The sequence below is a fragment of the Festucalex cinctus genome, chromosome 14 (genome assembly GCF_051991245.1).
Source record: "Festucalex cinctus isolate MCC-2025b chromosome 14, RoL_Fcin_1.0, whole genome shotgun sequence".
Lineage (NCBI taxonomy): Eukaryota > Metazoa > Chordata > Actinopteri > Syngnathiformes > Syngnathidae > Festucalex > Festucalex cinctus.
This window is the reverse complement of record NC_135424.1, coordinates 6,156,952-6,174,604: the sequence shown is the minus strand read 5'-3', so window position 1 is coordinate 6,174,604 and position 17,653 is coordinate 6,156,952. Positions and strand designations below refer to the sequence as shown.

The following is a 17,653-nucleotide window of genomic DNA, read 5'->3' as shown; positions in this document are numbered from 1 at the left end:
CTTGGTAAGTGACTGTCAAGAGATTCTGGGCGTTGCACTTACCTCGGCAATCCTGAAGGTGTCGCGCTTTCCATATAAAATGGTGCTCAGTTGACTCCTGGTGCTCTCCCCCTCCACTAACCAATGTAAAGAAGTACTAATAGCTATTCTCCCTAAATTTGCCATTTCAAACAATACAATAGGAGGATTTTCTGGGAATTATCAGTCCCCAGAATTTCCCGGCCGTTTCCCACTGTTTTTTTTTTCTTTCAATTTCCCACAGTCCGCTGGCTTTACATGATTTCCCGGTATGTTGTTGAGGTTCACTCTCAAGGCTGCTGAACTGGGGTGTAACCTTCAGAATTAATAAACTTTTATCAGTGGTCTGGTCGAGGGCAGTCTCCTTTACATCATTGAAAATTTCTTTTAAAAAAAAAAAAAAAAAAAAAAAAAGATGCTTCTTATGCACTTACGTAATTTGAATTACAGTTCAAGGGCAAGTCCAAAATGTGGACTAATTAAAAACTAAAGTAGGTTTTAACGTATAGTTTTATTTTTGGTTCACAAGTCCTACAAGAAAGTTACGCCTTGCAAAACTGTACATTAACCCTTACATGTTGATACACTTCACAGGTACACAATGTCATCTAGGCACTTAGACTGTATATCATATTAGAAAATATTTACAAAAGGGACAAATATACATGCAACATCTGTACATAACATGAGTTTTGTGTGTGAACAGTTGCATAGAACTTGAGCTTAGAGCACAAGTGAAGATGTTGAGGTTCCTTCTACACGTTCATGACGGGCGTGAGCTGCAGTAGCGAACTCTGCGGTCGAATGCCGCTGCTTTTGGAGTGCAGTTTGTCCAGGTTCTGTAGGAGGCCCCTCCTCTTGAGACCCTCCAGAATGACTGTGTTGCTGGAGGCCAAACTTATGTGGGTCCTGTTAGGAGAAGGGCAAGGGTGGAGGGGTGGGTGGAATCGACATATTTGATAAAAATGTAATTAATAAGGCACCATTTCATAAATTCCTACATGGAAGGCTGCCTAGTGAGTTCAAAGCCTTCTGTTTCCTCCGATTTGAAATCTAAGCACGACGCAGCAATTACACGTCATTATCAAAATCATTCCCTGCTGTCCAAATATCGGACTTTAGCGTTCATTACAAGGTGTTTGTTCAGCTTTATTACCTTTTACTTTTTAAGGGAAGAAACACAAACTAGTGAAAGGCCAAATGCAGTAATGCAGCCTGAAGGTCTAACGTCTCGTTGCAGTGTTTATTTTTGCCTGACTGACTGCAACGGTCTTTTGGGAATACCGTGGGATTGATTCTGGTGTGAAGCTGGATAAAGCTAGAGTAACACTGGATTTAAACACGAGCTGCAATATCAAGTTTTACCCCTCATTCAGTTTGTGCCAGTTTTGAGACATTTCAAATATTTCTGGTCTTGGAAACCCTCGCTTGTGAACTCTGATGCACGATCATGTAAGCAAAAATTGCCTCTCACCTTGGAGAATCTATCCCACTGTCTTCTGTGATACTCTGGTTTTCAACCAGTTCTACTGCCTCTCCAGTTTCCGTCGCCCTGGGCCCGCTTAGACCAGCTCCTGTGGTCTGGGGAACTCCCCCCTCGTGAAATTCCTCCTCTTGCACTTCCTTCACCTTCCAGTGAGCCGATTCGCTGTCACCCTCATTCGTAGACTTGCGGACGGTCTCCGCGTCTGATTCCACCTCACTTGCCGGGCAATAGTCAAAGATGCTACTGTCAAAGGCCTCGGGAGGTTCAGGGAGGTCCAACTCAAGGCTGGACTCGTGTAGTTGTTCTTGCACAAGTACTTCTTTCCCGGAGCTTGGTTCATCTTGAGGTAATATTTCACTCTGAGGATACTGCCGTCTCCATGCGGTTTCCCCGTGTCTGCTAGGACTCAGAGAAGCCTCTCTCTGGGTGTTTGAGTGTCTGCGGACAGAGGTGACTTGTTGACAGTGGGAGTCGTAATAGTGATCGCTAGATTCGGCGTATTGATGGTAGACTAAGTGGGGGTGAAGGTAGTTTGGTATAATGTCCTCCTCATTCAAGCAGAGGGAGCTGCAGGTATCTTCATCCTCATGTTGATCTGTCCTCTGATAGAGTCTGTGGTCATCTTCAGTGTCTGCTACTGAGGGGCGTTCATCAACTACTGGTTCTATCTGATTCAGAGTACCTTGCTCTCTGCTGACAATGATTGTTACGTCCTTTGCATGTTGACATGCAGAAAGCTCATCGGCCTTCTGAGATTCGTCCCTTTGTGGTTTGGTTAGTCTGAGCGAATGCTTCCGCTGTAAAGAGGTCTTGGGCCAGGCCTGTGTTGGGATTGTGTCGGAATTGGCGTACAGATGCATGTTTGAGAGGCCATCGGTCAAAGACTGATTTGTGCCGTCTTTCATTTGAAGGTCTTTCCGGTTCTCTGTGCCGCTTCCTTCCCTCCAAAGTCGAACTTTGTCATCGATCCGCAGCGTGAAGCTCTGCGGATACGCTGAGCTGTAGTCCGGCGGCAACTCTCGGTTGAGCTTCATATCAGGTTGCAGCAGACGTTCACAATTGCCATCCCTTTCCTGGTCGTATTTGTCTTTGGACGTTGGGGATTTTGTTGTTTGTTCTTCGTCTGCTACGCTCAACTTGCTACGATGCGCGTCCCACGATTTGGAGCGATGACTCGTTCGTTCCCTCCTCCCTGATGGTCTTCCCTCTTTTGGTTTTCGATGCTCCCAACTGACTGCAGCAGGAGGAATTCCAGCTTCTGCAGTATGGAAAGGGTTTTCAATGCGTTTCTTGTAAAGTGATACACTCTCCACAGCATCTTCTGCTTTACCTGCTTGATCAATTGGGATTTCCACTCGCAGCCGGGTGGGGATCAAATCCTCCCCCTCTGGATAGCTACTGGGACATACAGGAAGCTTATTCTTGATCCTCTCCCGTTGCTTTTCCTTGGTGGAGTGCACCCGGCGTTTGCTACGAGAGCTTTTCTGAGCAGACCTTTTCGCCGACCTGGTGGAGTGGTGGTGCTTCGGTTTTGAACTTGTTAGGATCTCCGTTGACATTCCCTTGTCTACTCCTTTGTCCACGCCCTTCTCCCTCCTCTCTTCCAGCTTCTTCATCAGGACCGTGTGACGCGTCAGGTTGTCAACCGTCAATTCAGGGTTGATGCGCTTGATGATGGCGTGCTCAAGATCGCGAGGTAAGTTATTGAGGTCATCTTCGTCTCTCACCGGCCACTCCTCAGGTGGGAACTGCCCGGCGAATGACGCGTACTCCTTCTTCGGCTTCTCTTTTTTACCCCCGTTCCTCCGGAACAAACTGAGGCCAAACTTCCTGCCCGGCTTGTTGTCTTTCTCTTTACGGGCGACGGCGTTGCTCGTTCCCGTGGTTTTGCTGACCTCGCTCGCCTGGCAGTCTGCCGCTGTGGAGGTGGACTGATGCTGCACCGAGGGCTTGTGATCCGACGGTCGAGGCCACTTTAAGCTCTTGACTGTGCATTCGCTGACGGAGACGGAGACAGAATGCTGATCGGGCATTGTAGATGGAGAAAGGGCGGCCGGTGTATTAGTAGCAGGGACAGTGGCGGACGTCGGCAGTGGGCTGTAGCAGCTGCAAGACTTGCAGTGAGCCGCCGGGGGCTCCTGAGTGCTCTCCACGCAAATGTCATTGCTCAGGAGATAAGTAATAGGAGGAGGCGAGGGAGGGTCGTCCGCTGAGCTCGAAGTCCACCAGGTTTTCTCTCGAGTCATGTTGCTGGTGATAAAGTAAGTCTGAGGTGTGACGATGAAGTAGCCCTCACCCGTGTGGTAAATTTTGCGCTCTTTGATCAGAGTGCCTAAGGTATTGTAGAGGATGTCCTGAGTTGGGATGGTTATCCCTGGAAAAGTAGTGAGAGATGTTTTAAAAATCTGCTTATGAAGTTTACGACTATAAGGGGTCCCCGTTTGCGAATTGTTTCATTCCTATGGCGTCGATGAAACCTCAGTTGTACATAAGTCAGAAAACGCTTTAGTCTATTTTAGTCACTTAAGGTCCAAGTACTCCAGCCCAGTTAAAGTTGATTTTTGACGTCTAAAGCCTTCAATGGCATTGAATGTTGAAAGACTAGGGAACACTAGCAGAACTAAGAAGACTAGTTCTTTTTGCTCACCATTTTTGGCCTACTAGTACACAATTAAACAAGTAGCCTCCTGGACCCCATTGTGAAAAAATGCCAAGCAGTAGTTTTGCCTCAGTGAGGACAGTGTGTGCTAGTTTCTGGACCTTCAGCTGGATATCAAGAATGTTGAATCAATGCCGTATATCGGGACTGTTGTAAACCGAGGACCCCCTTCTAAGGTTTTTCCATAGCTTACCTGGATGCGATTTGCTCATGTGATTCACCAGAGTCTCCTGGCTGACGACGGTTTGGGAGGAGTTCATGTCTGAGATGACTGAGCACAACACCTCCGCCAAAGGAATGAACTGGGACTGGGGAACAGGGGACATCTGCAACGGAGACAGGTCGCCTGGAACACATCACAAAACCCGCAGATTGTGAGATGGTGGTACTGCACACAACCACACCTGGATTCAAAAGACTTTCAAAACAATCCCCAACATTTGTTCACTAACCACTTCTTAAGCCCTGACCACGGTGGTCTATTTATGCAAGTTACATGAACCGTGAAAGTCTGGCTGCTCCGGACATTCCTCCAGCGCCAGGACAAACCACAGAATTCCACCACTCCCACAGCAGTGACCGCAGGTCGCATGCTGGGTGGATCGCATAACTCGCCCCGTGTATCTTAAAGACTCCCACGTCACGGAGGTACTCTTGGAACAACATGACCACATAAGTGAGGAAGAAGTTCTTGACATATTCTGTCTTGTAGTCTCAAAGTGGTTCCATGCAATTTTGACACATCACAGTTGAACTTACAGGGTGGACGGCATTCATAAGGGACGTGACGTCAGAGAATTGAACGGTAAAAATGGAAATGTGATATACATCATTCATTTTCTGGTTCACATTAGTTTCCATGGAGCTTTCACACCAGTACAGAGGGTTTACAAGTCGGTTTAGGACTGTTAAATTCTGCTTGAAGGTTAGTAATACTTCGAAATAAACAAGATTCCAGGTGAATGATTACACAAGACAAACACCCTAAACGTGAACATCGGAAACGTTCACTCTACCATTGTTATGGGTCTGACTCGATTTAATCAATGATTAACTTATTCTGGTATGCGCATTGACATTGTAAGGTCAGAGTGGGCGTGTTGGAATATCTAAAAGTACAAAAATATGAAAAAGGCAAAAACGAGCAAATAGTGCAAAATATGACAAATGCAATCACTGAAAACACACATATCAGGAAAACTATAGTATCTACAAAATAGAAAACCAAAAAATTTAATATTAGACAAAATTATTTGGAATAAATTATTATTTAGTATTAGGAAAATATTTGTCAAAAAATATTGAAATGAAAATATTTGTAAAAAAATAGCAATCTACAAAAAAAAATACAAACAAACAAACCAATACAAACATTTGGGGGGAAAAAATAAAACATAAAAAATATTCTAAAAAAATTTATGGCAAAAAAATAATAAAATAGAAGAAAATATAAGGAAAAAATGTGACAAAAATACAAAAAAAAATATTAGATAAAGATACAAACATAATGGGGAACTTGTAAAAAATATTTAAAATATTTGACAAAAATTGTCTGAAAAATACACACACAAAAAATTTCAAAAACAGTAGACAGAACATACCAAGAAATTGACAAAAAATGTTGACATTGCACTACATTTGGGGGAAAAAAGTATTTTAAAAAAGTACAAAACATATTACAAAACATTACAATAGCAATTTAAAAAAAATCAGTGACATCATAAATGGTGTAAATACTCAAAGGAGGAATCTTTGAATAAGTATATTTGTATTTAGAGTGATATTTTACTTATTCATCTTTTAGTTTTCATTATTTTAAAATGTGTTTTTGTTGTATGTTTGATTATTTATATCCAGAACTTTGTTTTAGCTGTGTGAGTTTTTCAAAGCGCTTTATAAATAAAGTCGTGTTGACTTGAAAATGTACTTTGATGGTAATGCTATAGAAAATGACGCTTGGAGCAATTCTGAACGGATGCCTGTCCGTCCGTGTGTTTCCACTTGACTTTAAGCTTCAACATGTGCCACATGGCCCCCAAACACAGCAAAGCTCCCGCTTGATGTAAAGTAAACATTTACAGCCATCACATTTGAACCACTTATGCACAAGACAGGAGAAATAAACAACACATCACAAAGTATCTGTCATGGGAGCGCATACAAGTCAATGAATGATGTGTTGTTTTTTTCTTGATTGTGCAGTGACACATTTTCAAAATAAAGCAGAAAAACACACAGCCATTGTGGCTCGTATAATTTTGTGCTTATGCAAGTAAAAAAACACAATTAACAGCACTTAAAGCTCATAAGGCTCACAGGAAAGGGGGCTTTTTTGTCAGACTGATCCTATGACACATAGAGGGATTGGGGTGGGCAAAATACACACACAGACAACCCCCTTAGTCTCCCTTATAGGACATTAATGTGAGCAAAACTCAATACGGCTCTGGCTGGCCAGTGAATTAGCACTGCTGACTGGGCTCCTCATTGTGCTGCGTTTCTATAGGAATGCGATGCATAGGAACCACGCACTGTCAGATGACCAGACCAAAAGGGGGGAACAAGGTGGTAGTGGTGGAGGGGTGGTCTGCATGATGGGCTCAGAGGAGAGGAAAAGCACCAATTAATATCAGAGAGATCAATGATCTCCCAATAATACATTTTTTTTTTTACAAATGATTTAATGCAGTACAATTAGTATAGTTGTCTTGTTGTGAGACATTTGCAGTGGCGAGCACCCTCTCTCCGGGGGGTATTCACTACCTGCTTGTGTAATCCAAGCGCAGGCGGGCCACGCCATTGCACTCATTTTGTCATACACGTTGCTGGCTAGCTGCCATGGCAACAGCAGTGTCACCGGGCAGACAGCTTGGCTATCAAGCAGTGAATTAAGTATCCGGAAGTGGGACACTTGGGGTTTTTGTGTGGGGGGTGGAATGGAGTTGCATTATGGGTAATGTAGGAAGCAGATGTTTAAAGGGCCGCTTTGCGATCCAGTGCAAAAACCAGACACCTACACAAGTACTTTAATACCTCAACACTGATGAAAAGATAAAAAATAAGTCCTGAACTTTCCATGTGAGAATAAAGTGCTCCCATGGGGTGAACAGAAAATAATATATCTACCTTGTGCTCTCTCTCTCTCTTTCTTAAAGTCTTCTGACCCTGATGAGTGCCACATGGCTGTCGCATGAGTCTCATTTCATCCCTTTTACAATAAGCCTCTTATACGCTTCAATAGAAACGCAGTATACGTTGACTGGGCTCAAGAGGATTAAATGTCAAGAACATTTCATATCATGATTACACTGACCAAAGTTATCAAAAATGTAAATACTGCTCACGCATACATATATGTATATTTTTTTTAAATGTTCTGAAACGTCTCATGTTTGACGGCTCCAGTGAGCGAACAGGCTAACGCTTTGACGGACATACGAGTATTTTGATTGTTGTATTCAGAAGTAGGCCTTATCGTCTACAAATATTTACTACCTGTACTACCTGTACTCTCATGTTTGGTAGTTAGCAGGATTACGCCCCCTCCGAAAAACTCCCTCGGAGCCCAACTGTGCATTATCAGAGCTGTTATGTGTCGACACAGGACATTTTCAGACTTTACAAGTCTTTCACAGGCACATTGATGCGTCTCTCACAGCCAAAATGGCCTCGTAAAAGTTCGCGTGCGCAGAATAGTAACATGGCTCCAGACACAGCGAGAAAGGGTGAAACACCCAACAGTGACGTTAGCAATGATGCTATTGCTAATGCCAGCATAACACGAGGAACGTTACGCGGGGATGGAGAAGCATAAAAAGCAAAAGGCAAGCAGCAGGTGCATCATCCTTGAAGACATTTTTTCCTTATTTTCTTTTCAAAATAAGTTTTGTGTCAAAAAGAAGTTTGACTTTTTATTGATATATATATATTTTTTTTTTACAATATTTATTTATTTTTTTATAAATAGTTACACAAACATGACCTATAAAGCATGCAAAACTTTATTGTTGATGAAAATACACCATGAGTCTGATGAATTAATTTTTTTAAATATGTCCTTTTTGACCTTAGGACACCCTACTTGTCCACTATCATTAAAGATAATTTAAAAGGGCCATAAATAGTCACTACGTAAAGAAAAGTGTTGAGTACAATTAATTTATATAATTCAAAGCTTTAAAAAAAGAAAAAAAAAGAAAAAGAAAGAAAAAACAGGGCGTCCTAAAGTCCTTAGGACTAGCTCAAAACAAAGCGTGAAAAAACAAACTAGTAAAACAACCCGACTACAGAGTTTTGTGTATTTGTCGCCATGGAAACCTTTAGTGTAGAGGCAACCAAAACCAAAGAAAAGGGAAGAATGCACAGTAGGGCAATCGTATTGTGACCCGTTGGAACCCGACAACAGCTTTTTACACTCACTTTGCAAACCATTGACATTATGCTCAGGCCAACTTTAAAGCTATGAAGCAGCTAAGTGTGAATTACACTAGTTGTTATTTTACGGGCCTGCAATTAAAAAAAAAACAAAACAACAACACTATTTTTCTTACATTTTAGAATATTTAAAAAAATAGATTGTTTTAATTTAAAAAAATCAGCATTTTCAACACTTTACATTTTTCAACAATTTGTAAAAAAAACAAAACAAAACACCCACACGTGGACTGACCAATAGTATAGATTTGTGAAAAAAAAATGTGAAATTAACCAAATTGTGACAACTTCATTGCATGTCACATTAATATAATGATTATATTTTTTCTGATATATTCTGCTGATGTGTTGATGACGTACGTGACACATTTGTGTGCTATGCAATTGCGTTTATAGTATTGATGCTGATGATTAAGTCTGTTATGCCCCCTCTGAAGGTACAAAATGGACGCCCCGCCACTGACTGAAGCCAATGCAAAAACCTGAGACTTGAAACAAGACAGACATGTCTTTGAGAGCTCAATGTGAAACGTGATACTAGTGCACTAGTTCGCACGAGCGGGCGGGTGGGACGGCAGCAGACATAAAGAACCGCCTTCGCATTGCCAGACACACAAACTAACGACGTTGTTGTTGTTGAATGTCTTATCTTTATATTGGACGTCGAGCAATTCTGAGTCACGATGGCTCTATCGCACATGTGTTCAAAAAAAAATTTATGGGCTTGAATGGGAGCAATTATGACAAAAATTCAGATGGGAAAGGGAGACTATAAAGAGGCCAGATCAATGGGAGTGCAACCAAGATTGTTAAAAGATGTGGGAGGGGGGAAAAAAAAAAAAAAAAAAAAGTACTGTACAGTATTAGGGAGGGGAAAAAACGAGTCAATTTAGAGGATTATGGAGATATTGTTGAAATATTAAGAATTTTTATTGAGTTGTAATTTGGTATCGGGACCCTGTTGTTCCATTATTAGCATTCCCCTCAGTCAATGATTCCCCGAGTTCCAATTCATCTGCAGCACAGCCTAATAATGACTTCCTCGTCAACTCTCATCGCAACTTTTTCTTTCTTTCTTCTTGATTCCTTGTTGCTAAGGTCAAGTGTGAAGTGTGAGGATCAGCTTACACCCAAATATTTATTCAGCATCGCCTCCGTTTTCACCTCCAACCTGAGCGTTGGTGTGCGAGATGCCGCCCCCGCCCCCATTCTAAGCCCATTTAATTGAGAGTGATGGTTCTCATTGGATGCAGATGCCGAGCATTTCCTTTTGACTTCTACCACCATGATGGCCTCTTTCCAAATGTTCTATGCGTTGGAAGTAGAACAAATGTACATCTTAAAATAATTCCCCATGGAAGTCAGAATTTTATGGGGAAAAAATGGTGCAAACAATACAGTATTTTGCAAAAATTAAGCCTTCCTGATTCCAACAAAAATAAAACGTTTTCTGAGAATAACACCAAAATAATAAAAAAAAAAAAAATAATCAACATTATGAGAAAAAAAAAAAATCAATATTTTGTAACAAGTTAGAGTATGATAAAAACTAACAAAATAAAATAAATTTAAAGGTGGTTGACTTCTTCTACCACTTCCATTAATCATGTTCGTTTCCTATGGGAAAACGGTTCCAGTGCCAATGCCGTTGTATGTAGCATTTTCGCAAAGCTGGCACACCGCAATTCCTACAAACATTCGGCAGTGTCAGGAGAGCTGGTGCTGTTTTTATTGTAAATTTAGCGTAATGCGCTGTAGCCGAGTCATTTTTCAGGGTCCGAGTGAGAATCAAAACAAATCCGACAAAGGGAAACTCAAGCTGCTGCTGACACGGTGGACAAACGTCTTCACTGTTTTTTTTGGCGCCAAAACCATTAGTCAACCCCTGCTATATCGCGGCCCAACCATCACTTACAAGTTGCTGTTCTCACAGATACAAGGCAAGGGTAGAAAAAGTCTACGCACCCCTGTTAACATGCCAGGCTTTTGTGATAAAAAGGAGACTGACAACAGCTGAACTTGAATTGGGGTTAGCCGGAGGCACTTAAAATGGTGGCAGGTACATGCTAAGTTAATTCCCGTTTAACACGAGTTTGAATGTGATTGGTTAACTAAGGAACTGTAGATAAGTGTAATTAATTTTAAGTAAAGCAACTAGCTGTAACTAAAGCACAGTAATCAAAAATGTGATGAAAAGTCTGATAAAAAAATCTAAATAAATAAATAACCTTATTTGAGGTTCATTAGAAGCACCCAAAATGGTGGCACATTTGTGCTGACCCATGTGGCACATGTGTTTAAGGTATATTGTGGATGGGGTTTAAAACCAGGAAACTTTAAATCTCGCAATAAACGGGGATTCACTGTACAGTACTGGCTTTGAATTTGGGGGGGGATCTGTGGGAGCTTCCTTGTCTGTGTAGAAAGGATGCAGGATGAAGACAACACGTGCAAGCAATGTGAAAGAGGTCAAGGATTCCTGCTGTCTGGCGGCTAGCATAAACATTCAACATAGCGAACGAGGAAACGTGGCCGAACATTAGCTACAAACTTTCGGCCCGGTGGGAGAGACTGCTCGTTGTGTAAGTTTGCAAAACAAAAACAACCTCAGACAAGGATTTTATATTGTCCACTATGCTTTTTTATTTTTTATTTTATTTTTTTACTGCTGCTAATAAAGTAAAGAAATAGGGCATTGAACCATATTTGGTAACTTTTTTAATTATTATTACATATATATATATATATATTAGTCTGCATATTTTTTGTGGCATATGAAAATATAGTCAAATATAATATACAGTACTATAGATATGTTTTACAGCCATTTTGAGAGGGCTATAAAAAAAAAAAAAAGCCCTACCCCAAATTAAGACAAACGACTCCATTAATGCTCCCAATTAGGACCACACACACACAATAATATTAAAATAATCACCGCATTCTATGCAAGTGTGTTTTTGAAGCCACCTGACCCACGCGGCAGCTTGTTAGCAAGAAACTTTTGACCTTTGACCTGCACTGCTCAATTAGTACGGCGCAAACCATTTTAAAGCCTGACCAGAGACTGTGGGAGGGCATGGTGCTTAATAAGCTAACATCTGGAAGAATTATGACCATTAGTGGTGCACTTTGAGGGGGTACTACTACTAGGACACTTGAGGAGAAAAGTAAAGCGTGGGAGTGAAGCGAAATCCCGCAGAAAAGTGTTAAAGCATTTCAGGAATGCTTAGCTAAGCTAAATGCTAAGCTAAGCTCACATCCGGGGATAGACGAGGATAGTTTTGCTGTAGGTGGGACATGGGATACCTCATTACACCTCGCGTCTAAAGCCGCATAAATGTTTCAGCTTGTAGAAGAAAGAGGCTAAATAATGCAGAAGCAAAGTGAAGCAGCTAGCGGGTTAGCACCTACAGAACATTTTTTTCCACTAGGTTGAGATATGATAGATAAAAATGATGTGTAGGTGTATTGTGTATGTGTGACTTGTAGGCCAGCTATCATGCCCTTAAAAGGATAGCAACTAGATGCTGAGCAGAAATGTAAAAATGGTAATTTAAAAATAAATAAATAAATAAATAAAAAATAAAAAATAAATAAGAATACGTTGTGAGATTTCTTGAGATGTGATTTTAGCTTTAAATCGAAGAGGCTGCCTCTGTATGAACAGTTTTTACTACAAATACAATGGTGCTTTCATTTAAAAAAAAAATTTTTTTTTTTAAGTTTGGTCGATGTTTATTTTAAGATTTGTTTGTTGTATGGTGACAGTGAACTCAACTCAGTTCACAACAAGCGACATTTTTAGCAGAGAGATAATTTTATCAAAAAAAAGAGGCCCTAAGTTGTTTTTGTTTTTTTTGGTGACCTCTAGTTGAGGTTTACAGTCATACTAAACATAAAATGACAATTACACAAAGGCACCACTGTACTTTGCGGACCCCAAGCTATGGCTCACGGGAACCCCAGTTTGAGAACCACTTCTATAGATCATTTAGACCTGTGGTTGCCAAACTGAGGTCAGATCTCAGGACACTAAATGGCTCCCCGCTCAACTTTTATTGGGGAAGAAGCAAATGGAAAAAGTTTGTGATTTAAAGCCAAAGCAGAAAACAAAAGGGAAATGAAAACACAACCTTATAATTAGCTTGTATAAATCTTCTTATGGCCTTTGCGTGTTTGTGACTTCAGCCAATTCCTCGTGTTCCCCACTGACATATTTATTGTATAGCGGGGACCCTCTCAAGGCCTGACATCAATCTAGCAGTCCAAGAGAGCAACTGAACTAGACCCCGGGTGTGTGTGTGTATGTGCGTGTGAGTGAGTTGCATTAATTGTGGTGGTCAGCCGCTTGGCAAACTAGTGATTCAGCGCAGGCCGATTGTCTGCAAGTCGGCGGTAAAGCAGCTCATTTCCATACAAATTGCCGCGATGTGAAGCCAAGGACGCATATGAGGATCTGGAGGTCGGCCATGAGAACAACTTGTATGCATTGTGCTCGCATAGTAGGGCGTTTACTAGTATGTGCTTAAGTTGTGTGCCTGATTGTTGGCTATAGGAGCTGACAAAGTGTCTCACGTGGGGATGACATGTCAAGCCCCCCCCCCCCACAACAGGTCATCACATCACACCCTGCCAGTTGTGTGGTCCCTCCTGCACATTCCTCCACGTGTGTGATACCGCCTTAAAGACATACTGTGTTTAACTCAAAACAGTTGTTTTCTTGACAGCGGTATTTTAGATGATTTAACAAGGGAACTGAAAATTGATCACCCAAAAATTGCAGTACCATTTCTTGAAAATATAAATGTTAGACAAAGTGGAAGTATTTCATCAGTTTCTTTAAAAATGACACTTATTATTTCTGTGGAACCGCTGAAAGCAGTATTCAGTGAAATGGAAGAAAGATGAGAAGCGGTCCATGTTTGCTCACATCGCCATCTACTGGCTTGGCATGTAAATGACAACATTTTCAGCCATTTTGACAACATTAGCATGTAAACAGAAAAAAAATACAATTCACTTCTTACTAGGTCATTAAACGTAGGCTAAAAGCCGAGGCGAGGTCTACAAAGCAGCAGCTCTGGTTACAATGTCGGACTCTGATTTACTATCTTCCATATGTGCGACAAGCTGTGCTTTGAATTCCTGATTGTAAAGTCACAAAACATAAAAACATAAGCTAGTGTAACCACTCACAAAGCTATCATTAGGGCTAAAACACACACAAGCCAACTTATCACTTGGCTGGATGGTGATGTCACACATGTACAACACATGACATCAGGCCATAGGAAACGACATACTTAAGGTACTATTGGTACGTAACACAAAAGACGCATTGAAGGATACAAATTAGCACGTTTTCGTTGAACATATACGTTCATTAGTGTGGTTGTTTACATAATGGCACCATTTTGAAAGCTGTTTTGAATATTTTGGTACTTTGTTAATTACGAGATGGAGAAAATATGAATAATTAAGATTGCATAGCTACATCAACAAGCTTTGGGGACATTTTGTACAGTTGACAACTCGGAATAATGTAATAAAAAGGAATATTAAGGACAATTTCAGTTGTTAGGGTACTAAGAAGGCATTGCTAAATTTATGAACACATTACATAGTAAAAATTTTAAAACAGATAACAGTATATGTATAGGAAGCATGTTATAGTACTATATATTTTTCACACACTTGCACTAGATGGTGCAAGTGTACCTAATACGTGACCAGTTCATGTATATGTACAAATATTAAGGTCCATTTTTATGGCTTTGACACATTTTTGTCAAAGTTGTAAACACATGTTGAAGCCTCAGTGTGAAGCCTCATAAAATAATACAACTAGATGGAACTATTAGTTTCTTACAACAAGCATAATATAACTAATTAGCTTCTTACATACCTAATATGAATGTACAGTATACTTACTTATAGTGGGCTCGCATTCTTGTTTATGTTACACATGACTACTACTACTACTACTACTACTACTTTCTTTTGACGGTTCCCAAATATTTTTCAAATCCAACCGGAACATGTTCGCTGCTATCAACACGATTGGGGAACGGGGACCAGTCCGAACTATTAATCACAGTTACAGCCAAACTGTGGAGGAAAAACAGCTAGGCTACTTGTATTACGAAAAATACAGAAATTCCGCTAGCTTAATGCTAACACAATGCAAAACCCCATAGATGCACTAACGAAATGAGTACCAATAATGTGGTGTTTTAGCTCTTTTAGGAACATACATTTGAGCAGAAACCATACAGGAAGACATGTAAATAGACAAACATTTATTCCTTACCCCCTGTGAAAAATAATTACTGAACAGTTGTGACCATTTTGTTTTCTTGGACGCACGCATGGATACTGCCCCCAGTGGCCAAAGCGTGCACACCAGGAGGAGACATCATGAGACACAAATTGTTTGAATGTTAACATTTTGTTAGTAGACCTACTATATTTTTTAATTGAGTACAATATTGTAGAGTGGCATTTTTTCCTAAAAAAAATAAAATAAAATAAGTTCAGTGTTTTATGGGGTGCTAGAACAAATCTTCCGACTCATTCGAATGGCTAATTAATGTTGTTCATGACGGTGTTACTTAGAAACGCGAGTCTTTTTATGTTGTACTTCCAATAAAATTAAGACACAACAGTACTATGTAAGTGAGTCAAGTGTACAAGTTCTTACCCACTGCTCTGATGACGAAGCCCGTGGCTGACTTGAGCGCTCTCCTCATCCACGCTTCCCTCAGCACCTCCAAGCTAGCCGAGCTTCCCTGGATAAAGAGCACCAAGCTGTCCATCCAGCCCTGGAAGTGCACCTCGCCCATGGCGCGCACCAGCCGCTGATTCCAGAAGCTACGCAGGTTCTGCGCCTTGAAGTCGGCAAACACCTCCAGCCCGGTGGCGGCGGCGGAGCTGCGGCGGCTCTCCTCCGTCGACTCGACGGCGTCATCGTCCGGACCGAAAACCACCGCCAGGGAGGCGGCGGAGAGCTGCACGATCCGCGGCGGGTGGAGTGACATGTCCGTTCCAGAGTCAAGACTTCAGTTGGACTTGTTGAGTTAAACAGCAGTTTTGTCTCTTGGAAACATAGCCGGGGAGCCAGAGGTCCTCCTGTTGTGAGGGTCCTGACCGGAGTGTTGTGTGTGAGAGAGAGAGAGAGACAGACAGAGGAGGGAGGAGGAAGAAAGGAGGAGGAGGGGGGGGGGGGGGGGGGTGTTTACAGGTGGACCTCCCACTGCTTGCAGGTGTGTGCATTTCCCATCATTTAAAAAAATAAATAAAAACAATTGTCTATTCCAAAGAGGACAGCTTTCTTTTGTCCTGATTTTATGTTGAATTGCAGTTATGGAAAAAAAAAACATTAACCAAAGAAACGAATGCAAAACACGTTCTCAATTTTATTATACATTTTTATATACAGAACAGAACATTTGGGTGGAGAGTCCTAATTAAAGGGAAATCATTGAAAATATTCACAACTCTAAAACATGTAAATTAAATAATGAAATACATTAATACTTAATGAAATTATACATTTAGAGTACCGTTATAGTCAGGTGTGGTTGTGGTTTAAAAGTGATTTGAAACAAAAGCCATTTAAAATTGGAAATATTTACATTTTTAAAGTACACAAGACAATATTAACAATTTTCAAATATTAAAATATGTAAATTATCATTGTTGATGTGCCGTATATACGGTAGGCTACAGCAACTTATGCAATATATATCTTTTTAATTTAAGACAATTTGAATTTAAATGCATTTAAAAAATACTTTATATTGCTACATATATGAGATGTAAAAATGTGGAAAATAGAATTACATATTTTAAATATGTATTACAATAAATATTGATATATGTATAGCATATTAGTTAAATATGTTCCACTAGTTACTGGAAAAAAAAAATTACTTATCGAACATAATTCCGACCAAAAACAAAACAAAACCTACCTTTACTTTGCAAATAGGCTTTTAGAAACCATGTTTATTTTTATACTAAATTTGTAATAAAAAAAAAAAATATATATATTGTGGTTATAGTTCACAGTATAGTGAACTTGCTTAATATATTACATACTGCAAACTAATATTCAGCTTAATCAATATCATCCAAAACTCATTCATGCACTTGAATCTTTGTATGTTTGATGAGGCTCACAATAGTTTGTGCAGATGTACCCAATGTAATAGCAGAAACATAACCCGAATGGTTGTCCATATGGCACTAAGATAAAAAGTGAGTCAGTAAAGCTCATTTCCAAATGTCCAATTTTGCATTTTGTTCTCCTGCAGCAACTCATTACAACATTTTGCCTCGAAAATGAGAACCACATCTCCCCTTTTTGCCTTTTAGACGATGCTTTTAGCGAATCCCCCCCGAAAGACGCCCACCTCGTATATCACACGCTCAGAAAGCTTTTTTGGCTTTACTTTTAAGCGGCGCTTGGGGCCCCCCCGAGAGGCCCCGGGTTCCATTCTGCCTGTTAGTATTAAGAGGCTGCGTGCAACAGGATATTGAGCTTCCTCTGCACATGAAAAGAATACACCGGCGCGGCCAACCGACGATGGCTGACTTCATCCCTCCAGAACGATGCTGAAAAAGGTCAAAGCAAAGACGCCGCGTGACGTTCAATCTGGTTTGCGATGTCATGAAAAGGAAAAGAAAAAAAAGAAAAAGAAAAAAAAGACACTACACTGGGTTCAGGGTAAAGTCACTATAGGGTGAAAATTCAGGAAATTAACTTTTGGGAAAATTAGCATGTTGGCATGAAATGATGTACATTTAACAGTTTCACTAAAGGAAAATGGTCGACCACGAAATTTTTTTACAAATGAGTGCTGGCTGCACAGTGACAGCATAAAAACAGAAACCCTGGCTGCCATTTTAAGGCTCCATATACAAAACACTGTACTGTACTGCACTGTACTAGTTCTTCATTGAACCACAAAAACGTGGTGCGATTGTCATGGAAGAAGCAGATGTGCACAAAGTGGGAACGGGTGAGAATAAAGGTTATGGTTTGATGGTTA

The 17,653-nt window shown here is 40.6% G+C and overlaps 1 protein-coding gene across 3 annotated transcripts; it reads right to left on the bottom strand.

Annotated features, from left to right (window-relative positions):
- Positions 1-510: 510 nt before the first annotated feature.
- On the bottom strand, positions 511-15,795 carry stox1 (storkhead box 1). 3 transcript variants are annotated; one of them, XM_077496220.1, is made up of 5 exons: positions 15,301-15,795; positions 4,357-4,509; positions 2,835-3,878; positions 1,493-2,762; positions 511-927 (listed from the first exon to the last, which is right to left on the bottom strand). In XM_077496220.1, exons 1-5 carry the CDS (start codon positions 15,635-15,637, stop codon positions 774-776), a joined length of 2,958 nt encoding a protein of 985 aa, XP_077352346.1. In that variant the 5' UTR covers positions 15,638-15,795; the 3' UTR covers positions 511-773. The 3 variants fall into 3 exon arrangements, with proteins under 3 accessions (XP_077352346.1, XP_077352345.1, XP_077352347.1); XM_077496219.1 differs by having other exon boundaries at positions 1,493-3,878; XM_077496221.1 differs by lacking the exon at positions 15,301-15,795 and adding an exon at positions 14,911-14,983 and having other exon boundaries at positions 1,493-3,878.
- Between the last annotated feature and the right edge of the window lie 1,858 nt (positions 15,796-17,653).